The sequence below is a fragment of the Alosa sapidissima genome, chromosome 10, assembly GCF_018492685.1.
Source record: "Alosa sapidissima isolate fAloSap1 chromosome 10, fAloSap1.pri, whole genome shotgun sequence".
In the NCBI taxonomy this organism is placed as follows: domain Eukaryota; kingdom Metazoa; phylum Chordata; class Actinopteri; order Clupeiformes; family Clupeidae; genus Alosa; species Alosa sapidissima.
This window is the reverse complement of record NC_055966.1, coordinates 8,551,888-8,579,441: the sequence shown is the minus strand read 5'-3', so window position 1 is coordinate 8,579,441 and position 27,554 is coordinate 8,551,888. Positions and strand designations below refer to the sequence as shown.

The window sequence follows — 27,554 nt, the reverse complement described above, 5'->3', positions numbered from 1 at the left end:
GTACACCTGGTAATTTTTTCAGATTTGTTTGAGACCTAAGTGCGTGGGCCCTGGTTGAATTGACGTGGAATGACCCACATATATTCACTATACACTGACTGGCCCTCCAAGACCCACACCCAATCATTTAACCACTGTAACAAAAACAAATGAATTTACCTGTGCCCTGCTACAAAGGAGTTCCCCTCTACAAAGGAGTTCCTCTGTCAGTGAACCTACAGGTCAAGGTCGCAAAAGAAAATTTAAAGGAATACGCCACCGTTTTTTGAAATTGGGTTATTCACCGTCTCCCCTAGAGGTTAGATAAGTGGGCAAAAGCTTGTTTGTCTCAATTCATGCATTGTTTTAGTCCGGCAGTGCCACTGCTAGCTTAGCTTCACATAGTGAATGGAAGGGAGACGGTGAATGACCCAATTTCATAAAACGGTGGCGTGTTCCTTTAAGACTGCAGGTCAGAGAGGACTGGAGTATTTGTACAAACCATGTTCCCATGGGCTATTGCCATCTTCTGGATCTTCTTGAAAGTAAAGTCTGTGATTCCCAAAAGCCATTCAAATTACACCCATCCCTTCCATGAAAGTGAAGAAATGTGTGGATAGGCTGGAATTGTATATAATTTGGTCTAAGCCTCTTGTTTACATTGTCAGAAATGGAAAGTGTAGCATATAACTTCAACCAGGAAGACTTGAATTCTACGTCATTCATTCATTTATTACCCTCAACCAATCACCAGCTGTCACCAGTCTTATAATGAATTTTCTACCTGCTTCACTGCCTCAGGTACCATCAATCCCACAGTCCCCACCTTCCTCCCCACCACCACCAGTTTGGTCTCGGTCTCCTTGTCCAGGGGGTACTGTAGCTCCACCCTGCCAGCTTTGACCAGGAAGGATTTTCCAGGTTAAGTAAAGTCCTGGACTGCTGACGATTTAACTATTTTTTTGTGATGAACTTTTTTATCGATTTTTATAAACATGAAGGGGGGGGGGGCAGTTTATAAAATGGAAACATGACAGTGAACTACCCCCCCCCCCCCCCCCCCCCCCCACACACACACACACACACCACCACACAACCCCCCCCCCCCCAAAGTCCACAGTGCAGTGCCAGTGATGCTTAGTTTGATCTTTTTTGATGCTTTAGTTTAAAGGCTGAACACTGACCACTTTGATGAATATCAACACATCCAGGGTTGCATGTTTCACAGACCAAACAACATCCTTCATCAAAGTTCTAACAGACAGATAATCGAACAAAGGAAAAACTGGCTGCTCTGTCCATTCACCTGCCTGTTGTCTCAGGTGACATCTGAAAATGTACCCATGGCATTTAAAGGTACAGTCATTGATTAGGCTATATTCAATATAATACAATATTCATTGTATTCAGTGATATTCTCCTTGAGTTTCTCTAGCTATCTGTCTAAGATGTACTTATAGTAACTCTGTGTTTGCACACAGTCAAGGCTCTATAAATGGAGATCAAAATGATTTGAACCAAACCATACACTTCAGATGATCAGTAACCTTGCTTCCGGAGCACAGGGATGCATTTGATTGGCTGTTGATCCTAAATATCAACATCCTGTTTCCAGGAGCAGTCAGTTCCTTTAAATGGCACATTATGCACAAAAACATTAACAAATCATTCAGAATGCTGCCACAGATATGAACTTGGACTAGAAGAAAAGTAAACATCTCTTCTTAGAGAGTTTCAGGTCATTTTATTATGATTCAACTCAATTAGGCCTATACATTCCAGACTCAATAAATGTTCCCTCTAGACCCCTAAGGTCTGCACCATAGGGTCTGCACTACCATGGGTCATTTCCAGACAGTGGACAAGAAACTATAGGGAGGCTACCTTCTTGTATCTTTTTTATTATCTTAATAATAAAATCTTTTAATAAAATGTTATTACCTTGATCTTGTATAGGCTCTTGTTCTAATTGGCATGTTCTAATCTCTACACCTAACCTTTCAGATGGGTCAGGCCCTTGAGTCGTGGATCTCCTCGAGGTTTCTTCATATATGCATCTCCAATTCTAGGGAGTTTCTCCTCACCCCTGTTACTCATGGGCTCTCTCTGAATGTTTTAACACTCTGTAAAGCGCCATGAGACAATGTTTTGGTGCTCTATAAGTGAAATGAAATTGAAATTGAAAATGTATTTTCTTTTATTTAGTTAATTACTTTATAGCCTATTATTATTTTTCACAAAAGGCACTGGCTATAAAGTCTTCTATTTAACTAATTGATTGCTTGATATAATACTTTGGTTCTCCAGCTAACAAACCTATAGCCTTGTCCTCAAGAGCCCTGTAGATAGGCTAGGTTGGTATTTTGTGTGTTTTCTGGTGTGGGCAGTTTGAGAGAAACACAACACACACACATAATCTCTTAGCAAGTTACATCACGTCTTCAGACTTTAGCAACATACAGCCTTAAGGCAAGACATTCATTACACCGATGTGGACCACTGCCTAAACCTCAGTGACTTATCATGCTTTAACCGGCGTTCTATACATTATCCCTTACTTAACCCCACCCTCACGTAACAGGGTGTTCCCGCAAAGTCTGAGAAGCAGGTGATGCTGTCTGGCGTGTAGAATAATTTAATAAAAAGTTCTGTCATAGAACAAAACCCTTTGGAGCGTTATCTAATAGGCCTACAATACACAACTAGAGGGCTAATATATTAACGATAACGGGCATATTTTCATAGCTTAATTTCATGTTGGCTCTTCAAACGTATCGTTGTATTCGGAATTAACAGCACTTTTCATTGGATGCTTAGCGGGTGGACGTACCGCCAGCCTCAACAGCAGGACAAATAACAATTTGGTCTTGTATCTGGTTTAAGATTACAAGGTGGACAATTAGTTTACCCTATTGATGCATTGACGTTAGATTAGCCTACAAGGTGGACAATTCGTTTAATAATTTACACTTTGACGTTTGTAATAGTCTGAACGCAAGCTTTCATTGTGTGTAGCCTATCATTGACACAGGCAACAGCTTCGGCGATGGATGTGTTGGTGCTTAATTTGCAATACAAATGAGCCTAGGCTAAAGACACTCCATGATATAACATAAGCGGAAGTTTTTGTAATAGGCCTACATGTGGACTGAAGAACAAAGCTTGTGGTAGTTTTGAAGTTTTGCAGAGACCCCAAAGTTTATTGAGAACAGTGTGACCCCCTGCTTCATATAGATAGCTCGCTGTCTAGCATTAAATGCTAGTTCTCACTTGAGTTACACTATGCTATTTCAGCACCACCTGCATGCGCAGCTGTCGCTGTTTTAATACAACAGGCCGGGCGCAAAACGCACCAACTGTCAAGCGGCAGTTGTAGGCTACCAGTTTAAGGCCAGCAGTGTATTTCAAGATTATTTCTTTGAATTATATTGAAAATCGGGCTCATCACGGTAAGTGCGCGGTGTGTTACACTGATTAATTCCGCTATTTAACATTGGAAAAGGCGCTTTCCTCTCTATTAGGCTACAACGCATTTGTGCTTAAACGACGACGCATATTCAAAGTGTGTTTACATCTTGTTATCCTGACACAGGCCCTAACTATCTCTATTATTGAAATACCATTTCGATACATGTTTGCGGTAATGTCCACTGATTCAGCTGCTCGTTTGGCCTGGGGGTCTTTATTTCGCGTAGCGCAACTGACAGAGAACAAGTCAGGACAAATAGCCTAAGCGTTATTTAGGGTTATCTCAGTGATCTACCTTTGTCTTCTTGTTTTTTAAATGAGCCTAATCGTGAAATAATGTCTCTCATCTGACACATTAATCTCATCTGACATTTTATTTTATGTTCCTCTTCTGACGCATTTGGCACATACTGTAGGCTACAAACTACATTTTAGCAGCGACATTCTGTCGGGTGTAACATCTTAATTTCTTTCACTTACATTAATATTAGGAGACATTTGTGTTTGTCATTCACAAGCGTAACACTGCAGTTGATGAATATATAGAACTACGTTTTCGTGAGGGTTTAAGACTGCCTTTTATGCAGTCACATTTTGGCGCATCAGGCGTATATTGGGCTGCAGCATTTGTGAATGACCCCCTTATGTTCAGCATTTTAGGGTCAATTTCAATAATCAGTATGTGCCAAACTGTATAATACTCCTTAGATTATTATTTTAACATTAATTGATTAGTAAAAATGTTTAATTTAAAGGAGTCTTACAAACCTTAGTGTGTGCTGAAAGACAGTTGGTTTGGATACACCTGTTAAAACACATATACAATCATTGAGCATATTTATTTTCAAATGTTGGTGATGGCTGAAGTTTGGCTTGATTTGTTTTTATTAAAAACTTGTCTCCTCGATACAAAACAACCCCACCCAGTCTTTTAGTTCACACTGCCCAGCTCCGCACAGCTCAAAACACAGCTCTGTATGGATAAAAAGTGTGCATTTGGAGAGGTGCCCTTCTGGAGGGTGCCTACCATCTGAATGGACCACTCCCGTCAAGAAACTATTTTTCCTCAGTAAAACAAGTAAAATACAACAACTTAACCATTTAAAAATATCCATTGCCCTTTAGAATTAATTATGGGTCACCATGGGCAGCCCCAGGGTCTGACAGCTGTAAAAAAGCCAGTTGGAGAGTCTCTCTGTTCCAGCTGCCTTTACACTGACAACTGACGCTTTGTATTGCCTGTATGACTGCTGTTTGGACCTGTAGACATCACAGTCTTGGGGGGAGGCCATGGGCACTTGGTAAGGGGCTTGTCAATTTGAAGTTGGTGGCATAACATTTGAATGGAGAATATGGGGATTTTTGGCCCTTTGTGCACCAAAAGGCCTTAGTGGCCCCACAGGGCCCTTTATACAACAATTAAATGGTATAGTCCAATGTGAGCACCCCTGCTTATTGAACTTACATGGAAGTGCCCCTTTTGCAGGGATTGCTGGAAGAAGAAGATCAGTACAGATTGGGACTTTGGAGAGGGAGGAAGCACTCTGAAAAGGTAAGAAGTGGTGATATCTCCAATGGCTTGGTTGCCAGTGGGCAGTTAGTGGTGTTGGATTGCCCTATACATCACATCTATGGCTAAAGATGTGACTTTTGAAGTGCTATGTGATTTTGTTTCATAGCTGAAAACAGGGGAGGGTGAGGTCTATGCTAGCCATAGAGAAGGAAATATGGAGTCTAGGCTAGGGGGAACTATTGCTACCTCAGGAGTGGAGTGCATATGGACTGGTGCTTTGTAGCAGTAGGGTGAATGGGGACTCTTTTTTTACCACTCACATTGTCAGAAGTACTCAGGAAGGTGTCTATTGTTAGTTTGTAGCGTGATTAGGAAGTTGTGTTTGTTCCTCTGTAGTTAGAATGATGTGTGTCCAGTACAAACAGCCTCTCTGCCAAACTGCCCTTGAACTTGAGGGAAAAAGGAAGGAAACTTAAAAACAATGCTACAGAGCTGAAGAAATCATAACAAAATCAAGTGGACATTCAAATTTCATTATTTATGAAGACTTATATGTGGTATTTAAGTGAAAAATATTTAAAGATTGCTATGCATGTGTAGTGACAGAGAGCTTTCAAGATGGCTGCCCCTGTGTGGAGAGTTTTGTTAAAGGGCTCCATACTTCCTGATTGAGCTCATCACGTTGTTGATTTATTTACACTCTTATCATAGTCATGTTTATTTATTTTTTTACAAAGCTAATTAGGAAAAGGTTCATTTTTATTTATTTGTTGTTTATGAAATTATCACCTAAAAGATAGAGTGGATGGTTTTGGCCTCTATTTACTTACTTTGAACCTAGTATCTAGCTGTAGCATCCAAGGCCCAACAGCTGAAATGAAAATTTACCTCCAGACGTGTTAGACCCTGCTGTCTGGCCCTGAATGTTTTAGATCTTTAAGGTTTGCTATGGGGTAAACATGCCCTGTGTGACAAATCAACACAAGCCTCCAGGACAACTGTGCTACTAGCCACATTGAAGCTTGCACAGAGATGGATAGGTGCCACTGAAAACATAACACAGGCATCTCAGGCCCAACTGGACTGTTAAAACATACACAAATATTTTCTCAAAGGGTTAAACTATGAGAAGTGCAATAACAAATAAGTTATAAGGAAAGTTAGTGTAATAATTGACTTTGACATATGGACTTTGACATATTTCTTTATTATATATTGCTATTTAAGATGCCTAACTATATTTATGACCAGTTTTTAAGCTATTAACCCTTTCACTGCTCAATGATTATTCAAGAAATATTCAGATTTCTTCACATTTTGATGCAAAGTTGGCAATTCCACCTCAACGAGTTATATACTTTTAGAAAAGGTTAAACAGAGCAAAAATTATCAAGTCTTCACACATGATTTGATTTACTAGTTAAATAAATAATGTAATAAATTATCATAATGAGAACTAATTAGGCCCTAAAATGTTTTGAGTGTCCTCTGTAGAGTTGAGTTGTACATGAAAGGGTTAAATAAATAAGGATGGCTGGATTAAGTACTCAAAAAGTAATATATGCCCTCACTAAAGTAGATTTATATATCCTTACACACTTTTTTTACAGAGATGTATGTTTTTTACATGAGAAATAACCTCATGTAATAGCTTACACCTCTTCATCCATATTAAAAACTGTCCAGGCATTAAAGGGTTAAACATGTCATGTCAAGTGGGGCCTCACTTCCCTGGCATCTTCCTGCCACTGTTACTTACTTGGGAACTATTGTGAACAAAAAGGTGAAAATGAAAATCACTGCCCCCTGTGGTCAATTTCAGGAACAATTTTCATGTTCCAGTACATACAGTAAGTGAGAGTGTTGAACCATGTCCCAAGTGTGCATAACCTCCATTGTGATCAGTCCTCTGCACACTTGTTTCATGCTGGTCCTCTATGCTTTGCACTGAGCTAATGCTGCATTTCGACTGCATCTGGCTTCCTGGTTGAGTCAAACCCCAGAGTGTGCCTTTGGTAGAGGTGTGAAAACTCTGATATGGCTGGAGGGCTAGATTTAGCTTGCATCCACTCAGGCTGTTATCTCTTTACACTGAGCTCCTGCTGCTCCCGCTTTGCTCTGTGTACCCCATGGCCTAGTCTCGTGTCTAAGCATGTGGTGGAGTTGGGTGTTGGGCCACACCTACTGGGGGCTATTTCTCTTTCAGTTTCTGGATTAGATGTCTCTCTGTCTTACACAAAGTATACATTACCTAGCCGAGGTGTGGTGTACGTACGTCATTGATGCTCTCCCATGGTGTAAGCAGTGGCCTTATGATGTTCTGTTTTTGCCATCAGAGGAGGGTTCTGGGTGGCCCTGCAATGACACAGAAAATGGAACACATTTTAGCTCTTGTTTAATCCTCTTCATAATATGTATGTCTTAAAGAGTTGGACTAAGCTGTTAGACTAAGATGAAAGTCTAATTAAGTGAAAATGAAAAACACGGGGAAGTTGCTTCCTACGCGTCGAGTCATAGATGCTCGTTTTACAACACTAAACAGAGAACATACTGTATAATGGGGGCAGTATGTCAGTGAAGGAGTATCTTGTGGAAGTGACACCCCCTTCTTTTCTTACTCATCCTGTTCCTGTTTAACATCTCAGCTTTCACATCAAACAGGAAGTGCACAGAGGAAAGGGCAGCATGCTGCTCACCCCTTCGCCCCAGCGGCGACCCTAAGACCCCAAGGCTTTAATGTTTCAAACCATATTTATGACAAACCCAAGAGGCCAAGAAAAACTTGGTCACTGCACACTCTATCTTCCAGCCTTTGTCAAGGTTCCTAAAGTGGAACCCAAGAGGTCCACATCTATGCAGCAGAGTCTGAGAAGACCTGTATTAGTTCACAGCTACCTCCCTCACTTACAATCTTTTTAATTGCATGATGAAGAGTCCACACAACAAAGGTGTCAAAATGTAAGCTAATGTTGTAGGTAGGCTGCTGCATCACAGTGTGATTGACATCTGTCCTGTCTTGTCCTTCTACAGGTGTTATCTGAATCATACGCCACTCTCAAGGAGATCTTTCAGACACCAAAGACAACTTCTCTTCCAAAGAGGACTTCAACGTAAGACTTCAGATTATCAATAATTGTGTGACCTGAAACAAAATACTGTTGTTTTACACTCAGTGGTAAATGAAAACAAAACAGGGATGTCAGTACTTCAGATTGGTTTCCGCATTCAAATAATTGTTTTGGTATGACAGCAGAGGAATGTGTTTTAATAAGTTAAACAAACATAGTGTTCATACAGTAATTCATGGTCACTGGCGTTCTTACTCTGAAACAGCTGACAACTTAAGGGTCCAAGGGTAGGGAATGGGGGTGGGGTGTGTGTGTGTGCGGGGGGGGGGGGGGGGGGGGGGTCAGCTGTTTGACAACATGTGGTCTTCCCGTAAACCTCTCGTCTCCCTTTCCACATCCACCACTGTCCTGCCCAGTCATACAGTCATACAGAACATTAAACTACCACGTCATTCCTGTCCTCACCGCTGCAACATGGACCGCCCTTTCTACATTCAAAACATGTGTATCTGGTTATTTCATATTATAATTCAGTCAAATGGGACAAACTAGTTTGGCTGGACCTTTTTCTTAAGTATAGCCTGGGTCTGCCCCTGCACCAACTGCTGCAGCCATTTTCTGTTCAGCAATATGGGTGTGAGCCCAGGCGCTGTGGATTGCGGAAAGGCTGCATTTTTTTCCCTCCCTCACCCAATCAGCATTGTTCAAGTATGAGTCACTCCCACACCCTGCCCTTATACGGCATAGAGGCTGGGACTGCCTTAGAGTGAAATGGTGGCTGCCTGTTCACAAACAACAGCAGCTCGCCATTAGGAAGAGACCAGCTGCAGAGCCTAAACCAAGGTAAGATATCATGCCCAGCTCTGTTTTCTCTCTTCTGAATGCTTGCTGTGAAATGGTTTCATGTTGCTGTTGTGACCTGATGTTGTTTTGTTGTCATGGGAGCTCCATATGAGACACATTTGACTGCCTGAAGCTAACTGTAGCCGTGTAGCATTAGAAAAGATTTCACTTCCTCAAGTCATTCTGAGCGTTGTCATTAATCACACTGGCTAGTCATGGTTGTTTCGGTAGCAATAATTTAAGACCTTGTTTCACTGGAGCAGTTTATGTGTTTTTTTTTCTGCCTCTGCTCCGGTCGCTATCTTTAGAGAGATTATGTAATATGAAATCGTAGTGTGGCATAAAATGGGGCATATGTCTGCACTGTAACATTTTACCTGTACAGTATATTCCCTGGTAAATGAAGCTAGTACAATGAACTGTTCTGAGTTTTATTTTCCAAAGAGTGGTAGCTCAAGAAAACAAGCTTTCTCTCCTTGCTGGAGGAGGGAGGGAGGGACTGTCACAGTCCTGAGTGCATGCTGATAGGTTTCAGTGTGCTCAGTTTTCAGAACTGGACAGCACCCTGTGACTCTGTTGTAAATGTAAATGTTTTAACCTTATGAAATGTTTAGATTTGTGGTTTTCAAATGAATTCAAACATTTAAATTATGAAATATAATCAAAAAATCTATCAAAACAGATAAAGCTTGGCAACATGACAGAGATGCATCATACCTCTTTATATAAAATGTATCTTCTACCAACATTTATGATCAGTTAACTGGGTATATAACTGCCATCCAAAGACTTTTGAATATGATGCAGTACGATAACCAATCTGTGTCCTGCTGACATAAATAAAAAAGGCAATCACCAGTTGGAGCTAGATTATGTCATACAATAACAAGTGCTTCACCAACAAGTGCACCACCTAACCTTTCTTTTTATGATTTCAGACCTGCCATTTTGGGACCAACAAGGAGTGATGGCAAACAAGGAGCAGATCAGACAGACTGCAGTCAAGGTGCTGGGCTGCGTGGAGAAAGTCTCCTCCTTCGCCTCCTCCATCGACCCGCTGTTTGGCATCGTCTCCTCCCTGGTGGGCGTTGTGCGCAAGGGCCTGGGCCAGGAGGAGGCCCACGAGATGGACGGCGAGTTCCGGCAGGTCCACGAGAAGCTGGAGAGCATCTCACAGCGGAACAAGCAGACCTTGCAGCAGATCCGCATTGACGAGGTCAACGAGACTTTCGGCAAGTACGAGGAGTACATCAAGCACCAGTACGCGGCCTTCAACACCATGGTGGAGCGGGTCAAGAAGGACCCTGAGCACGCCAAGCGCTACATGGACGACTTTGAGAGCATCTACGAGCGGGACAAGAGCGACATGAGCTTGGACGTGTACTACCGCGGGGTGATGGGAACGGGCTCGGTGTTTGGCAGGCCACTGCTGAAAGTGTATTTGGACCACTGCGAGGGCAACAGGAAGATCATGGAGGCAAGGTGCTCTCACATCGCCCATCTCTTCCACATTGGGCTCATGGCTCTCATGGCCTACACAGCCGTCACCGAGGATGACGAGGATGAGGTCAAGGAGAAATGGGCCCAGCGAGTGGCTGATATACAGGACAAAATGTTGGAGATTTTGAAGCAATGCAAAGAAGAGAACTAGGATGGGTGGAGGGTTGTGGGGTTTAATGGTCTCTCAAAAATTCCTCACCGTCCCTCCTCTAAGAGATAAAACTGGACAAAGCCATTTTTGGAACCAAGAAATATCTATGTCTATAATTTAGGTGTGAGCAAATTGTCTTTTTCTTCAAAGAAGTTATTATTTGATGTGACATTTTATACTATATTCATATAGCACTGAACTTTTTTTGTTGTTCTTTTGCAATTTCTGTTACCATTCATATGCTGCAATATGTGCGGAAAGACTGAATGTATGTCATATGTATATCCTGCAGTTTCAAGTATTTGCATATTGTCATTCCATCCACATAATCATGGACAATCTACAGTATGTCTATCTATTTTGAACATTAAAGCAAATACTATTCCTGCACATTGTCATTGTTTGTAATTTACATATCGAGGAATATTTTAATGAATAAATTGTATTGATATTAAAACTTATATTATTAACATATATGTTATCATATTAACCTAGAGTAGATTATACCCTTCATTAAATAATAAAATAAGCCATATGTTTATATACTCATAGACTAAATCACTTCCATAGAATGCTGCAGCCTTGCCTTTTACCCTTATCTTAAATATCTACCGCCTGAAATATTTTGTTATCTAGTGAGATGGCCTCCAGATGTACTTTTTCAACGTCAAAAGTCAACCTGTAAATCTGGTTGTATCCTTGAGTTGAGCAGTAACAAGGAACAGATCATGAGTTGATAAGAAAAGCCTCTTAATTTTTGGTGTGCTAAGGGTAATTAATTGTTGTTCATCTTCATGTCGTTTCCTCAGCCAGGCTATTGCCGGCCTGCTGCCTAGTCTCCTGCTGCCATGGCGGACACCGACATTGAGATCCTGGAGGACCGTGACAAGCTGAAGCGGAGCATGGTGAAGGTGCTGGAGTGCGTGGCCACCATCTCGTCGGCAGCCGCCGTGGTCAACCCCATCTTCGGTGTGGCCGGCTCGCTCATCCGTGTGGTGTTGCACCACATCGACGACGAGGAGATCAAGACGCTGAAGCGCGAGTTTGGCAGCGTGCACCGTGCCCTAGACGAGCTCTCGCAACAGCACCGCAGTGCCCTGCTCCAGATCAAGAAGGAGACACTGGACGGCCAGTACTGCCGCGTGGAGGAGAACCTCCACAACCAATTCCGCAAGTTCATGGAGGTCGTAGAGGCGCGCCCCGGCACGCACCAGCAGCGCAAGAAGGATGACTTCGAGGAGACCTACGCCAACGACATGGGCGACCAGAATCTGCACACGCTCTACGAGGGCGTGATGGGCAAGCCCAAGCTGTTCAGCCGGCCCATCCTGGAGGTGTACATGAAGCACTCGCAGGGTGACCGTCGCGTCATGGAGCGCCTCTGTACGCGCCTCACCTACCTCTTCTGCATCGGCCTGATCGCGCTCATGGGCTACGCCGCCATCATCGGCGACGACGAAGAGGGCCTGAGCGAGGAGTGGACCGAGAAGATGGAGAACGTCCAGGAGTGCATGCAGGACGTGCTGAGGAGGTGCAAGTGAGGAGGCCAGAGGAGGCGAGGATGCTCCCTCCCGACTGCTCCTTCTTCTCATGTTACCATGCATTGGACCTCCCCCTCTCCCCCCTCCTTCTCCCATACCTCCCTCAAAGACTCTTCTTTTCTCTTTCTTCTTCTCTTTTTCTTACTGTGTTACATTCTCTGTATGCATACAGCAATCTGAGATTCCATTCCTAAAGCTCCTGGTATAGTGAGCAGGCGACCCAGAATGTTGTAGAGCTTGAGAGGGTCTCATGCTGTGATGCAGACTGCACTTTCTCTCTCACTCACTTGTGCTTGTGTACTGTTCAAGCCTGATATAAGTGTTTTTCTGTTCTTCTTTCTGATCTCTGCCCTTTTTTTTCTTTTTCCAACAATCGTAGTGAATTCCTGCTGGCTTTGTGAGGGTACGAAACTAGCTCTCATAGTTGTCCAGGCATATTTAGCAGCAGTTAGGCAGATTAGCAGCAGTTAGGCAGCAGAAAGGCAGTTCCACCATCATATTCTACCATAATCCCGCATCCTACCATGTATGATGGAGTGTCGAAGAACAGTGGCGTGAACAACATAGCCTCATATTGTATGCATTACTGGTCTGTGACCGCACTAGAGCATTAACACAGCACAGCACAGGAAGACAGACCTGAAGGTCATATGAAAAACGCTAATACACTTGCTAATACCACTGAGTGAGTAGCCTCACACAAACACTATTGCTATTACTACTATCTATTACACCATATACATGTACATGACACTAAGAGAAGTGGTCATATGCTGGACACTTCATGTTTCACAATTTACCAGAACAAATTATTCCATATACTACCACCACTATCACAAAACCTGCTTTTTTGTCACTTAAATAAGCAGATTTCTTCTGCCGGTTTCTTAGTTCGGCAAGGTCCAGATTTACTCTCAAAACAGAACACTATAGACCCAAAGTAGATTACAACTACCCAAAGTAGATTACAACACTAGAGTCAGTTTGATGGTAATTCTGATTTGAAGTTGAACTGATCAAACCCTTTCATCCTTAGTGTAAACAGAACCCGTCAGAAACAGCACGGTTTCATTACACCTCATTGTTCAAGCACTACAACGCACACACACACATTGTGCTGTCAACAGCACGTCATATTCTTCAGGGATTGAATATTATGGTAAGAGATGTCAAGTAATGCCGTAACAAACAAGTCAGTGAAAAGAAAAGGTCAACATTCTATATATAGGAATGCATAGCCCTTTGGTGAATGCTCTGTTAAAGAATCAATTATATTGATTAAAATGAAGATATATATATGTTCCTTTTAACATGCACATTTTTGCCATCATACTTTGTTATTTTCTTTTTTAATTTAGTCAAATTCTAATATTAATGCCATTGAATTAATGTAATTTATATATTTTTCATAATTTTCCCATTATTTTACCAAAAAGCCTTCAGTGCCTCTATGGTGTAATATATACATGTTATGCTCCAAGGCTTCAAGTTTCACATGTTTCAGAATTGTCTTTAAAAAGATTTGAAATAATATCATAATTTTCAGCAGCAAAGCATTGCTGTATTGACAAATTCAATTAAATATTTAGTTGAAGGAAAGTCCAACTGGACATTACAATACGCAAATGTGTTCTTGTGATATATTCAGCAATTTCCCTATATTATGTGACGTTCAATTCTCTGTTGCATAATGCTTTCAATAAAGATATATAATAAAACCTACCATGAAAGTGACTATTCATCCAACAACAGTTCGCTCTCTGCTGGTGTTGCATGGTTTTTCCCTGTGGAGGACAAAAGCAACCAGTTAGCAGAACCTGCAGGTATTTTCACAACTCTTTCAAACTCATTTATACATTTATATTAAAGTGCCTTGTATGACCTGTCAATGGGTCACATTTGTAAAATGTTAACTCGATACTGTGACAATTCTACAAAGTTTAACAGAATTGTCAGATACGGGATAGATACAGGAATTATGGGGGCAGCCGTGGCCTACTGGTTAGCGCCTCAGACTTGTAACCAGAGGGTTGTCGGTTCGAACCCCGACCAGTAGGCACGTCTGAAGTGCCGTTGAGCAAGGCACCTAACCCCTCACTGCTCCCCAAGCGCCGCTGTTGTTGCAGGCAGCTCACTGCACCGGGATTAGTGTGTGCTTCACCTCACCGTGTGTTTCACTAATTCATGGAGTGGGATAAATGCAGAGACCAAATCAGACATTACTGGAGATGCCCTTGCATAATATCAGTCAAATTGAAACCTGCTTTCTTGTGCATCATCTTTAAAAGGCCTCCGTCTCCTTCTGGGACAACAGCCATACAGACCAGTTTGATGCAGTGTGTGGCGTATGGTCTGAGCACTGAAAGGCTGACCCCCACCCCTTCAACCTCTGCAGCAATGCTGGCAGCACTTGTACGTCTATTTTCTAACCTCTGGATATGACGCTGAGCATGTGCACTCAACTTCTTTGGCGACCATGGCAAGGCCTGTTCTGAGTGGAACCTGTCCTGTTAAACCACTGTATGGTCTTGGCCACCATGCTGCAGCTCAGTTTCAGGGTGTTGGCAATCTTCTTATAGCCTAGGCCATCTTTATGAAGAGCAACAATTAATTTTTTTCAGATCCTCAGAGAGTTCTTTGCCATGAGGTGCCATGTTGAACTTCCAGTGACCAGTATGAGAGTGTGAGAGCAATAACATCAAATTTAACACACCTGCTCCCCATTCACAGCTGAGACACTGACTACTTTACATTGTAGACCATGCTTGACTGTAGGCAAGACACACTTGTCTTTGTACTCCTCACCTGGTTGCCACCACACACACTTGACACCATCTAAATCAATTAAGTTTATCTTGGTCTCATCAGACCACAGGACATGGTTCCACATGGTTACTATATAATTATGTTTGTCCACACACGTCTCTCCATGCAGAGATGCTATTTTAACTTTACAGCACTATAAACACAAGAAGACGCTAATGTCTAAACCATGGGTCGGCAACAGGTGGTGTCTTGTTTAGTGCTGTATTGAAACATTATGGAACATTATAAATACAATTGTATACAAACAAGGGACTGTTTTTTTTTTTAAAGAAAACAAGCATTTGATTGATGTACAGACATTTTATAGCCAACCTTGCTATTATCATTGGAATGTTAACTTAAAACTTCATAGTGCTTCAGTGCTATCTAAGAGGGCCCTTCATAGTGCTGCAGTGCTATCTAAGAGGGCACTTCATGATTTTTTTTCTTCCATCAGAAAGGCGCCTTTATTAAGAAACGTCCCTAAATTGATGCAAATAGGGACACCCCCTTCACTTCACTGTATCACATTTTATGCACTAGAGCAGTGTTTCCCAAACTTTTTTTCTGGGGACCCACTTTTTAAAAATGACAGACCATCGCGACCCATTTCACTTCAGATCTAACATGCAACCACCAATATTGTTTCTATGTCTATCATACATTCCCACAAGGTGTTAGGGTGCTCTGAAAATGAGATAAAAAAATATTTTTCAGACTTGTGAGGTCTGCTGTTCAGACCCTAAAGGAATTTCTTTTCTATTCATTGCTTTCTGTGAGAATGTTTCTACTTATCTCAATAAAGAGAATAAATTAAGAGCCTATGTTGAGTATAAATATGTCTTCTGAAGGCCTAACCAGAGCCTAGCCAAAAACTCCAATACAATTTTGATCAACTTTGAGGGACAGCTATGACCATGCAGGATCATCCACAACATACATGACAATTTTGCAGAATACTATTCCTATTTATGTACCAACATGCAAAATTTGAGCCTCCTACATGGTTTAGTTCTTGAGCTATGGGCTTGAGAACTTTGACAAAAAAAGAGGCCGAACAAAATCGACACCCCCCTTCCCCCGTAAAACTGGCTGTATCTTAGACCTAAGTGCGTGGGCCCTGATTGAATTGACATGGAATGACCCTGATATAAAGAATTTTAATACCTCGGCACATAAACAGTAAATGTGTCCTACACTCACCATGCTTGGGTTGACATGGCATAAATTTCACAGGTTTTTAAAAACTATGGTAATGATGATATTCACATGCCCATAATGCCTACCAAATGTGCATGACCCTTTATCAATAAGAATGTATTTCATTAAAGAGTAGGCTATTGTAATGCCATTATCAAGTTGATAAGATATGTAAATACTTCATGTGGGAAGCGAACCTGAGAACACGCACGAACATGCTACATGTTACACTATCACCAAACGCATATGAAGCAGAGTAGCAAGATTCCTACAACCACACACATGTCAAATTAGAACATTTGGTTACACTTTACTTATCGACATAAGAGTGACATGACACTGTCATGAATGTGCCATAAACAAGTCATGAACGTTTATGACATAATGCTTCTGTTATTAAGTGACATTCGTTTTTTGTCAAAACAAGTTAGGGTTAGAATTAGGGTTAAGATTAGGGTTAGAGTTAGGGTTAGGATTAGAGTTAGAGGTTAGGATTAGGGTTATGGCTAGGGTTCATGTGTCATGACAGTGTCATGTCACTCTTATGTCGATACTGTCAAGTAAAGTGTTACCGAACATTTTAAGTTGCATAATTTTCATAAGTTCTTCGAAACAAGTGAATATTTAAATCAATGCTTAATGACACTGTCGGAAAAAAGTGCTGACTTCTACTTTTGAAGTTGTAGGCCTAGGCTACAGGTGATGAGAACATGATGACACGGAACGGTCTTTTGGGAATCGTTTTCTGACTGATGGTTTTTTTTTTGCAACACAGCTTGATTAAGCTTGAAAGTGCTACGGGCCAGGTTAGTTCTGTGGTATAAATTCCCATAATTCCCAAGCTGGGACCCTCGGGGGTTATTTTATCAATCTCTCTAATGAACGCGGCGCTTAACAGAAATAGCCTGGCTTGACCTAGCGCAGACTTTCACTTGAGCCTGAAACCGTTCCATTAACTCATATTAGCTGCATCTTGCCTTTGTTTATTCAAGCGAGGCTTATGCCAGCTTCATGTCTGCTCGTGCACTAGGTAGAAAAGTTGACCAAAACAGTAAATTGACGAAAAGAGAAGGGAATGTCGAAGGGAAAACTGGAGGATTTCTGTTTGATTTACAAGCGCCATCTACAGGATTTTTATAGTCATAAAATTGATCTAGAGAGAAAAAAATCGATAGTTGCCTACATAAATTTGGAGAATAATGAATGCATACATTTAAATAACAATGATCATGGTTTGAAATCAATTGCAAGTTTGATTATCTTCACTATTGAACAAATCGAGTGATAGCATATCCTCAAAACAGGTATAGGTGATCATCAATAAAATTGGGATCAACTTAACATAGGCTATTGTCTCCCATAAGTCTCTGCCAAAGTCCACCATTACACCATACCCACACACCCTATCACTCCTCCCCACACACACATACCAATCCCCCCCCACACACACACACACACACACAAACTCCATTTCCCCCCTCCCCCACCCCCCATCACTCCCCCCACACATCCCATTACCCCCCCCCCCCCCCCAACACACATATATACTACCCCCTCCTTCCACCCCCAACACACGCACACACACACACAAACACCATACCATAAAAGTACATATTTGGATACACCTACTGTATGTTCACCTGCACAGCTTCTGTTGCGTATGCTCTGCCCTGGTCCATCCTCTATCATTAGGCAGTGCAGCAGACATAGTATATCGTTGCGTTCAAGATAAGAAGATAATAATGCAAAAATGTGTTCAAGCAACATACACTTTGTGGTAGGAACAAGCTTCACTCAGTCTCTTACTCGTCTTTTAAGAGTGCTAGGCCAAACTTATAAGTTATATGATAGGAAGGAGAAAAAGGCCGCTCTTTGCATACAGAAGTGTTTAATGCACAGTGCGTTCCTGAACAGTGAAGTCCTGACCTTATTCTGCTTAACGTCTCTTCCAACACATCCGTTGCCTGTGCACTACAGGCAAGTAAAAGTCCATTTAAAAAACTTACCAATGGCAGCCAGGTATTTTTTTATATACAAAATGTATAGCCTATTTTATATACGGATAAATGTGGTAATTGTTAAATTAGAAATTCAATTCCGAGGAATTATCAGTGCATGAAAAGTTGTGATGTAAAATATCATTTATAGTTAAATCAGATAATGCAGAGATGGTTACTAAGGTGTTGCTAGGATAGACATGGTTGCATAGTTTAATGAAAGTTGATACTGTAAAAGTAGACAGTTTAAAAGTTGAATGAAGATAGTTTAAAAGTTGTTGATGGACAGATAATTTAGTGAATGTTGATAGACAGATAGTTTAATGAATATTGATAGACATATAGTTTAATGAATGATGATAGACAGATAGTTTAATGGATGTTGATACACAAAGTGTAATGAATGTTGATAATTTAAAAGTAGATAGTTTAAAAGTTGAATGTGGATAGTTTAAAAGTTGTTGATAGGCTAATAGTTTAATGCATGTTGATAGGCAAATAGTTTAATGGGTGTTGATGGACAGAATGTTTAATGGATGTTGATAGGCAGATAATTCAATGGATGTTGATATACAGTACAGTATAGTTTAATGAATGATGATAGACAGATAGTTTAATGGATGTTGATAGGTAGATCGTTTTAAAAGGATGTTAATAGGCATATATAGTTTAATGGATGTTGCTAGGCAGATAGTTTAATGAATGATTAGCTACAGACAGATAGTTTAAAAGTTGTTGATAGACAGATAGTTTAATGCATGTTATAGGCAGATAGTTTAATGGATGAATCTTGAGGTGGAAGTGGTAAACGTGATCATAGTGTCCATAATGGACGTGGTATAGACAACAAGGGTTGTAAAAATAGGGCTCTGAAGAACTACAAAATCACCATATATAGGAACAGACTTTATGGTAGGCTACAGTAGGCTTTGTTGTCATAGTAACAGTTTTACCGGTACTAATGTTGGTTTGCATTTCATTTGTTATGTGGATGAAATGACAAAAAAGAAAGAAAATATCAAATATGTTCAACATCCAGTATTTCTGGGGGGTTGATAATTGGGTTGATGCGTCGCAGAGGGGACAGCGTGGACATCGCACTCGCAAAATGAAACATTTCTGTGGGGCGCCTGCCGTGGACCTCGCAGTTGCAAAATGCAAGGAACATTAATCAGCATGAATCAGCAAACATTAACGGACACCGGCTCCAGCAGACATCCATTACATATACCGGACGCTATTCAATTTGCGTCATAGGCTGTAGATAGTTTCGATTGTAGATGCACTCTTTAAAGTGAATAGCAACCACCTCACATTTCTATTATTTCGGATTTAAAACACACAACAGTGCATTCTATTAGGCTCCAATTTAAATGGACATTTTAAACACTATTATTTCCTCTCGTTTTTCACCTCACAAACTCTACTAGGCTACAGTAAAGGCGCATTATCTTTTGACTCTTGTTCCATTCTTACAACATAGCCTGTAACAACATCAATAGGCCTACACATCCTTAGTAAAAGACCTACAAACAAGCAGACATTTAACTCTAGAGGAAAATGTGGATTTAACTTTCCAAATAAAGAAACCTACACAAAGAGGCTACAATATAAAGACTTGAGTTAATCACAGCAACTATAACAGCAATGTCAGGCTATTGGCGGCATGCTCTAGATGGATGGTCATTTCTCATGATTGTTTTCGAGCTGCGCAGATGTAGGCAATTAAACTGAACAATTGACATTTTTCCTTCTAAAAGTGTGAAAATGGCTTGCTCAAAACTGGCCAATATCAAGAAAAAAAAACGTTGATTGTGAAAACAGAGTTTAAGGGGCCATCCACATGGAGAAGCTTTTTGGTATAAACGCACATGTTTTGCATCGTCTTGGCCGATCGTCCAAACGAATCCTGTAAACGCACTGCCTGAAACCGCACTTTTTTGAAACCTGGTCCCAGGGTGGAAAAATTTGAAACTGTAGCCCTTCCGAGTTCGTTTGGACGGCGAAACCGCATACATGTGTATCACTGATGTCATCGCCACTCCTCAGTTGTCTTGGACTTGACACGTATTGCCTAACAATACTAGTTCTTCTCATAGGCTACATGACATTACCTAATTACACTCAGTAGGATAAATATCACAACTGGTGCTGCGTAGCGCCAATAGCTTATCATGACTTGGTGGACTGAACAGTGTTTTTTATATGTTTTCTTGATGCATTCTAGCTACTGTCAGCGACTGACGCAAGAGAACTAGTCAGAAGTTATTAGGGAAGTACGGTGTAAGTTTAAATTCATTTGTGCGTAGTGCCAGTGTCATTCATTTATTTTACATGTCTTACAACATAAATAAATGCATTCATAGTCTAGTGAAGTCAGATATGAGCCTACAAGTCGCTTAGAAATAACGTTAAGCCTACAGTATGCACACTAAATGCAAATGCGCGATTTGATGCAGGCAAAAGTATCGACTGTTACTAACAAAGGTATTATATCAATATTATAAATGTGGCGATAGCCTAGAACTTGGGTAGGCCTAGCATTAGTAGCCTATGCACTTGCGGTGATAGAAACTAATGTGAATCACGGCAGTGTTTCCCATACATTGACTAATTTGTGGCGGCCCACCACAATATCAACATTGACGACCACACAATGATTTTCTATGTTGTACTATTTAAATTGGATGGACTATACAACCAAAGAAAGTAAAGGAGATTATTTGCACCTGCGTTAGCCAAATAAAGGACGGGACTGCACCCTTCACAAACCGTAAAAATGAAGTTTATTAGTTTTACAGTTGACTACAGTTGACAGTTCACTATCAGTCCACACAAACGATTCTGGTTTCCTTGCACTTGCCATTTTTGCCGAAGCCTATTCTGTCTGTATACTACAGTGCGCAAGCTTTGGTGAATTTCTGAAACAGAAACAGTGCCACCTATAGGTTTATTTAGTTTATTTACAAGATGATTTTTACAGACAGTACCTTCAGGAAGTTTACAGTTCGCCGCCATCTTGAATTTAGTCACGATAAGTCGAGCGACAAGTACGAATGAACAGGTATGATAAGGGATCAGATTCCAAAAATAATTCTGTGGAAATGCATGGAGTCCAGTTGCTGCTAACTCGGCTAACTAGCGCCAGATTTCGGAGTGCAGGGGACAAGCCGAGATGAGCTATGAGAGAAAAGTTCACACTCGGTATCATGTTTCAACACACTTTAGGACAATATCCCACCAAACTTCTCCTTAAATGGATGTTGATAGGCAGATAGTTTAATGGATGTTGATAGATAGTTTAATGGGTGGATGAGTGGTTTGAAGAACCAGAAAGTTGGATGGAAAGAAAGTTGGATGGAATGTGCCTTATATCCTTGTGGAATGGAGAGACACAGAGAGAGTTGGCCTAGTTAAGCAGAAAGCAGTTGATACAGGTACAAATCAGTTTAATTAGCCCTTTATTATAGTGCCAATGCAAAGTCTATAGGGAAAATAAGCTTGTTTTTTGTTAATATCTAAAAAAGTATAAAGTTTACAAAAATGAAAAATACCTTCCTCAAATGTCCTTTTCAAGACTACGTTACAAAGTTTGAACAAAGTTTCTACATTAAATGGTTGAAGTTTAATTACATGCAGAAATTTGGTAGGAAGACGAAGAAGAAGAAGAAGAAGAAGAAGACTTCAGATAACAGAACAGTGCATTTTCATGCACTGTAATTATGATAATGCGACGAGTAGGCCTTCTCAAAAGTGCACTTTGCACTAACCAAACATACACACTATGCACCTGCTGCACAGACTGATAGGCAAATGTTTTTATAATGGTAGCCCTATAGGCTGGACAATGTTTGTTTCTACACACTGTGTCTGATTCCAATCGGCCATTTGTTGTCAGATTAGATAAGATAAAATGTTATTGTCTTAAGACTTTATTGTCTTAATAAGACTTTATTATGACCGCCACGCAGCGAAGCGGCGGTCATATAGGTTTAGTCAGATTTTTTTTTTTTTTTTTTTTTTTTCTTTTTCCCATGCCCAAATTTCCGTCAATGATTCCCGGGACACTGAAAGACCGGGGTACACGAAACTTGGTGGACATGTAACCCCACATGGATAGCATGGAACCATCGTTTTTCGTTTTGATCTGTAGCCCCCCCGCTGAATTGGACCCCCCGAAAGGAGGGTAGGGCAGACACAGTTCTCTGTGAATCTTTTATGGTATGTTGGTCTCAAGGGCCCACATCAACCTGGCTCATAATCACTCATTTGTGATTTGCCCCCCCCCCCCCCCCCCCGGTAAAAAATGAAAATGCAATATTATTCTGCTTTAATCATCCCTATCTTCAGTTAAGATGTTCAGAACTGCACCAAATTTTATGTGTATGATTGACCTGGCATTCTCTGGGGGTCTGGGGGTATGCCAAGTTTCGTAGAATTTCATCCATGGGGGGGGCTAAAAAAATTAGGTTATGTGTACATTTAGTGACTGTACACTCATTGGCCTGTAAATGGCGGTGCACACATATAAACATGCACACACACAGGCACCCACATACTATCGGTATTAGAACGGCCGATACATAATTACAAATTCAATAGGATCAAAAGAAAGCCAAAATATTCATCATCATCATCATGGCTGCATTTTCAGTATTGGCGATAAGTAGTCGTTTGTCCACTAGATGGCGCATCGTTGCAGTGAGACGTAATTTTGTTGGAAGTTAAAAGTGGGTTGGAAAAATAATGGACACTTCCTACAAGGACTGTAATTTACCGCAGCGAACATCTAATAAGGACAGGACGATGTTCACATGAAGTGTAAGTGAGGATGAAGTGAGGATGTTTATCGGACATGCTTGGTTTTTACTGCAGGTACGTTAATCTTGTAATATCAATAAGGACCTAGGTAATGTTACCGTTAGCGTTGGTTGAGTGATGGAGGCCCATTTGATTGATTGCATTTGTAGAAAACTATAAATGCGGTTATACCAAGCAAATTGATAGCAGCACTGTTTGTATCTTTCGACTGTCATTTATTGCACGTGCTACAAAATCATTCTGTGCAATGGAAGATTTACCAACGTTACACCGGTCTGATACAGTTTTGCCTATACATGCGTGAGACGGAGACGCCTGTTTATTTTGTTTTAAGTGCGTGCAGGGTGTGAGAGGGGAATCGATGTGCTTTGATTACAGCTTGGTAGTTGTAGTCTGTGAAATTAAAAAGCACGTGTGTGTGAAGTATCCAAACAATGACACCTTCATTTCATTATGGCTGCTTTAGCAACACACCTTAAGCTACTATGTAGTGGGTCCCATTTAGAAGTGGCTACTTCATTCGCGCTTTCCTTGACTCATGGAGCTGCGTGAATGTTATTACAACTTTTCGCCACGATATGGCAGTTTAAGTCCGCTTGATACTGTAAGTCGTAAGCCATTGGTTTCCAAAGGAGATTTTATTTGTGTCGCCAGCATAGCCTATTGACAATTTATGTTGTAAATAGGCCTACCTTATAATCCTACCTGTAGCTTAGGGAAGCTAACAGCTTTCTATTAGGATCTAGTTTGTTAGTTACAGTTTTGTCATAACTCCCTGATGCATTTTTGCATTTAGAATAGCCAGAGCGTGTATATCTCAATCGGAAAATTAAACAATATCGGGTGCCTATGGACTAGGCTGGGTGAACCCAGCCTGATCTGCCCGCTATTTATTTTTTGATTTCTTAAAAGATTGAGCTTGGTCTGATGAAAGCCAGACTAGCCATGGACCTCAGTTACACAATGCAAGGGAACATGAATCAGCCTATATTTGCACGAACAATAACGGACAAAAGCTCTTCAACTTTGGCCCGTTAAAATGTGTATGAACAGTCTAGCGACGCATTTCATCAAGGCCCATTTAGACATGTCAGTTATTTGCACCACTGGTTAGATGTAAAACAGCATTTCGTTTCAGACTACTGTTACTTAATTTGTGCATTAACAATAACGTTTCAGACTACTGTTACTTAATTTGTGCATTGACAATAAAGTATTACATGAACTAAAGATGACTAAAATCTTATGTAGAAGAAGAAACATTCCAAAAAATCCATCCATCCAAAAATGACCTTTGTTTTTGATAGCTGTTGAAAACGGCATGGAACTGACAGATATGTTTTTGTTTATAAATACATTAAAAATAAATAAATAAATAAATAACATTATGCTGATACCTTTTGCTTTTCCCAAATACAATGTAGCCTACAGGTGTAAGTGACCTTTCATCAATCCAGTTGCAATGGATGAACTGTGATGACCTGCCCTACTTGTGATTGTTTAGAGATTTTAAAGGTTTTATAACAATGCTACATCTTCTTTGGCTATTCTACAATCTATTCACCTTTTCAGCACCAGTAGGCTACTTTCTGTGCAGCCGCACACACACACTCAGGCATGCCAAACAAGCATACACAAAAGTTTCAAGAGTGGGAGATGGAGTAAAAGATGGAGACAAATTGAAGTGTGAATTATTTTCGCGGAATGGATGTACAGGACTGAGCGGCGGTCAAATTTTGTACCGCTATGCGGTACATCTAGTTGTCTTATATTCTACACTTCAGTTTTTTCCTTGTGCTAATCAGACAGGTTGTTGCATCATTGAATGACAGAGGATGAGTCGCATTTTCTACATATATAGACGTTTGCTACCACAACTACTACTTGTCTAGACGTTTGCTACCACTACTACTACTGTTGCCTAGTCTTCTATTGCCATGGCAGACACCCACATTAAGACTGTGAAGGAGCGCATGGTGAAGGTGCTGGAGTGCGTGGCCGCCATCTCGTCAGCGGCCGCCGTGGTCAAGCCATCTTCGGCGTGGCCGGTTCGCTCATCCGTGTGGTGCTGGACGACATCGACGACGAGGAGATCAAGACAATAAGCCCGAGTTTGGCAGCATGCAATGTGCCCTAGACAAGCTCTCGCAGCAGCATAGCAGTGCCCTGGCCCAGATCAAGAAGGAGACACTGGACGGCCAGTACTGCCGTGTGGAGGAGAACCTCCGCAACCAATTCCACAAGTTCATGGAGGTCGTAGAGGCGCGCCCCGGCACACACCCACAGCACAAGAAGGACTTCGAGGAGAGCTACGTCAACGACCTGGGCCACCAGAATCTGCACACTCTATACGACAGCGTGATGGGAAAGTCCAAGCTGTTCAGCCGGCCCATCCTGGAGGTGTACATGGAGCACTCGCAGGGTGATCGTGGTGACATGGAGCGCCTGTGTGTGCGCCTCACCTACCTCTTCTGCATCGGCCTGATTGCGCTCATGGGCTACGCCGCCATCATCGGCGACGACGAAGAGGGCCTGAGCGAGGAGTGGACCGAGAAGATGGAGAACGTCCAGGAGTACATGCAGGACGTGCTGAGGAGGTGCAAGTGAGGAGGCCAGAGGAGGCGAGGATGCTCCCTCCCGACTGCTCCTTCTTCTCATGTTACCATGCATTGGACCTCCCCCTCTCCCCCCTCCTTCTCCCATACCTCCCTCAAAGACTCTTCTTTTCTCTTTCTTCTTCTCTTTTTCTTACTGTGTTACATTCTCTGTATGCATACAGCAATCTGAGATTCCATTCCTAAAGCTCCTGGTATAGTGAGCATTCATTCAGTGCTCGCTTCATACTTTGTTATTTTTTAATGTAGTCAAATTCTAATTTTCATGTTATTGAATGAAAGTAATTCATATATTTTTCCATTACCTTTCAAATTATATTACATAATATGCCTTCATGTCACATTTGCATTGTTTATATAAAGATTTGAAATAATATCATAATTTTCAGCAGTAAAGCTTTGCTTAATGACAAATTCAATTATATTTAGTTGAAGGAGTCCAACTGGACATTACAAGATACAAATTTGTTCTTTTGATATATTCAGAAAAATAAATCTCCCTATATTATGTGACATTCAATTCCATTTTGCATAACACTTTCAATAAAGATATATAACAAACCTACCATGAAAGTGACTATTCATCCAACAACATGTTGGATCGCCCTCTGCTGGTGTTGCATGGTTTTTCCCTGTGGAGGACAAAAGCAACCAGTTAGCAGAATGCCTGCAGGTCTTTTCACAACTCTTTCAAACTCCACAATAAGGTAAAACATTTATATTAAAGTGCCTTGTATGACTGATCTCTCATCCGAAGTCATCTAATTGCTAACATTTGTAAAATGTTATATAATTGGACATTGTGACAATTCTACAAATATATACAATTATCGGTTCGATAGGCTACACAAATTGTAAGTAGATGCAGTTATACAATCAAACTGTATTTCCTGTAGTGTGATTGCTGTGCAGCAGAAGAAGAGTCAAACAGGGCATTACTGGTGATGCCCTTGCATAATATCAACCAGATTAAAACCTCTGATACATCACTGTCACCATTTAAACATTAGATATGTTAGGGTTTTTTTTTGCAGAAAAGATCATTGAATTTGCCCTATATTGCTAAATGCTGCTTTTACATATTGGTATAGATAAATAGACAATACATAATGGGCAATAAGCCAAAATGTAAAATGAGTTAACTGTAACTCTATCTGTCTAGCCATCCTCCATTACTGGGAGTCACTAATATGTAGATATGCTGTCTGTTTTTATATGTTTATATCAAATTATGTGTAGGAACACCAGAGTCTTCTAGTGCCCAAACAGACATCCAGAGTAGAGAAGAAATAATTTGATAAAAAAGTGTGTTGGGTTAGAATCACAGACTCTTACTGTAAGTAGAACACTCACTGTCTGTGGTATAGCAGGAATCTTGCAGGCTGGATGCCAGAACAGTGGAAGCAGAAAAGAAACAGCATTCAATATCTTGTTTATGAATATGAATGTTTCAAGTGTAATAGAGGCATATGTGTCCAAATCTTATACTCACTGTGATATTATATTCAAAGTACACAGTTGATGACTGGCAAACTGGTAAGCATACAGCTGGACCTGGAAACAAACAATAACTGTAAGTAATGAGAGATTATCAAACAATATTAAAGAAATCAAGCCGCTCCCTCTAACCCCACAGTCAAATGGTTGAAAACAATATACACATTGACTATTGACTAGGCACATTTACTGGAAGAAAGCCAGAATTGCATGACCGTTCAATACATCTGTACAACTTGTCTCGTCCATTCATGTCATATGCTGTCACCCTGTCATATCCCTTTATACGTCCTGTCCATCTGTCCTTCGATCTGTTTGTTTGTCTGTGTGTCTGTCATGCCCTGTTGCCTGTTGTGTATTGTTGTGATATTAGGATAAGTGAGTGGTGGTGCGGAGCGGCTTCAACAAATATTTTGAATTTCAATTGAAAAATAGGGAAAAAAAGAATAAAAGTAAACAAATAAAGTTGTTGTCCTCGGAAGGGGGGGGGGGGGGGGTTCATTACCAGCAAAATGATTTAGTCTGCACTCAACCTCTGGTTCATTGAGTCAATTTC

General features: G+C 40.9%; 1 protein-coding gene, 1 long non-coding RNA gene and 1 pseudogene across 5 annotated transcripts; 2 read left to right on the top strand and 1 right to left on the bottom strand.

The window, feature by feature from the left end:
• The first annotated feature begins 2,544 nt into the window (after positions 1–2,544).
• LOC121721229 (protein rapunzel-like) lies at positions 2,545–13,785 on the top strand. Of its 4 annotated transcripts, none has more exons than XM_042107980.1 (4): positions 2,545–3,428; positions 4,934–4,999; positions 7,991–8,070; positions 11,332–13,785. In XM_042107980.1, exon 4 carries the CDS (start codon positions 11,371–11,373, stop codon positions 12,061–12,063), a length of 693 nt encoding a protein of 230 aa, XP_041963914.1. In that variant the 5' UTR covers positions 2,545–3,428; positions 4,934–4,999; positions 7,991–8,070; positions 11,332–11,370; the 3' UTR covers positions 12,064–13,785. The 4 variants fall into 4 exon arrangements, with proteins under 4 accessions (XP_041963914.1, XP_041963915.1, XP_041963917.1 ...); XM_042107981.1 differs by lacking the exon at positions 11,332–13,785 and adding an exon at positions 9,810–10,910; XM_042107983.1 differs by lacking the exons at positions 2,545–3,428; positions 11,332–13,785 and adding an exon at positions 9,810–10,910 and having other exon boundaries at positions 4,932–4,999.
• Positions 5,326–27,054, bottom strand: LOC121721232. The gene is made up of 6 exons (XR_006034766.1): positions 26,994–27,054; positions 26,855–26,883; positions 26,068–26,133; positions 13,787–13,847; positions 7,236–7,315; positions 5,326–5,409 (listed from the first exon to the last, which is right to left on the bottom strand). It is a non-coding gene; the product is annotated as an uncharacterized LOC121721232 (long non-coding RNA).
• Positions 24,657–25,701, top strand: LOC121721231 (annotated as a pseudogene).
• Positions 27,055–27,554: the final 500 nt, after the last annotated feature.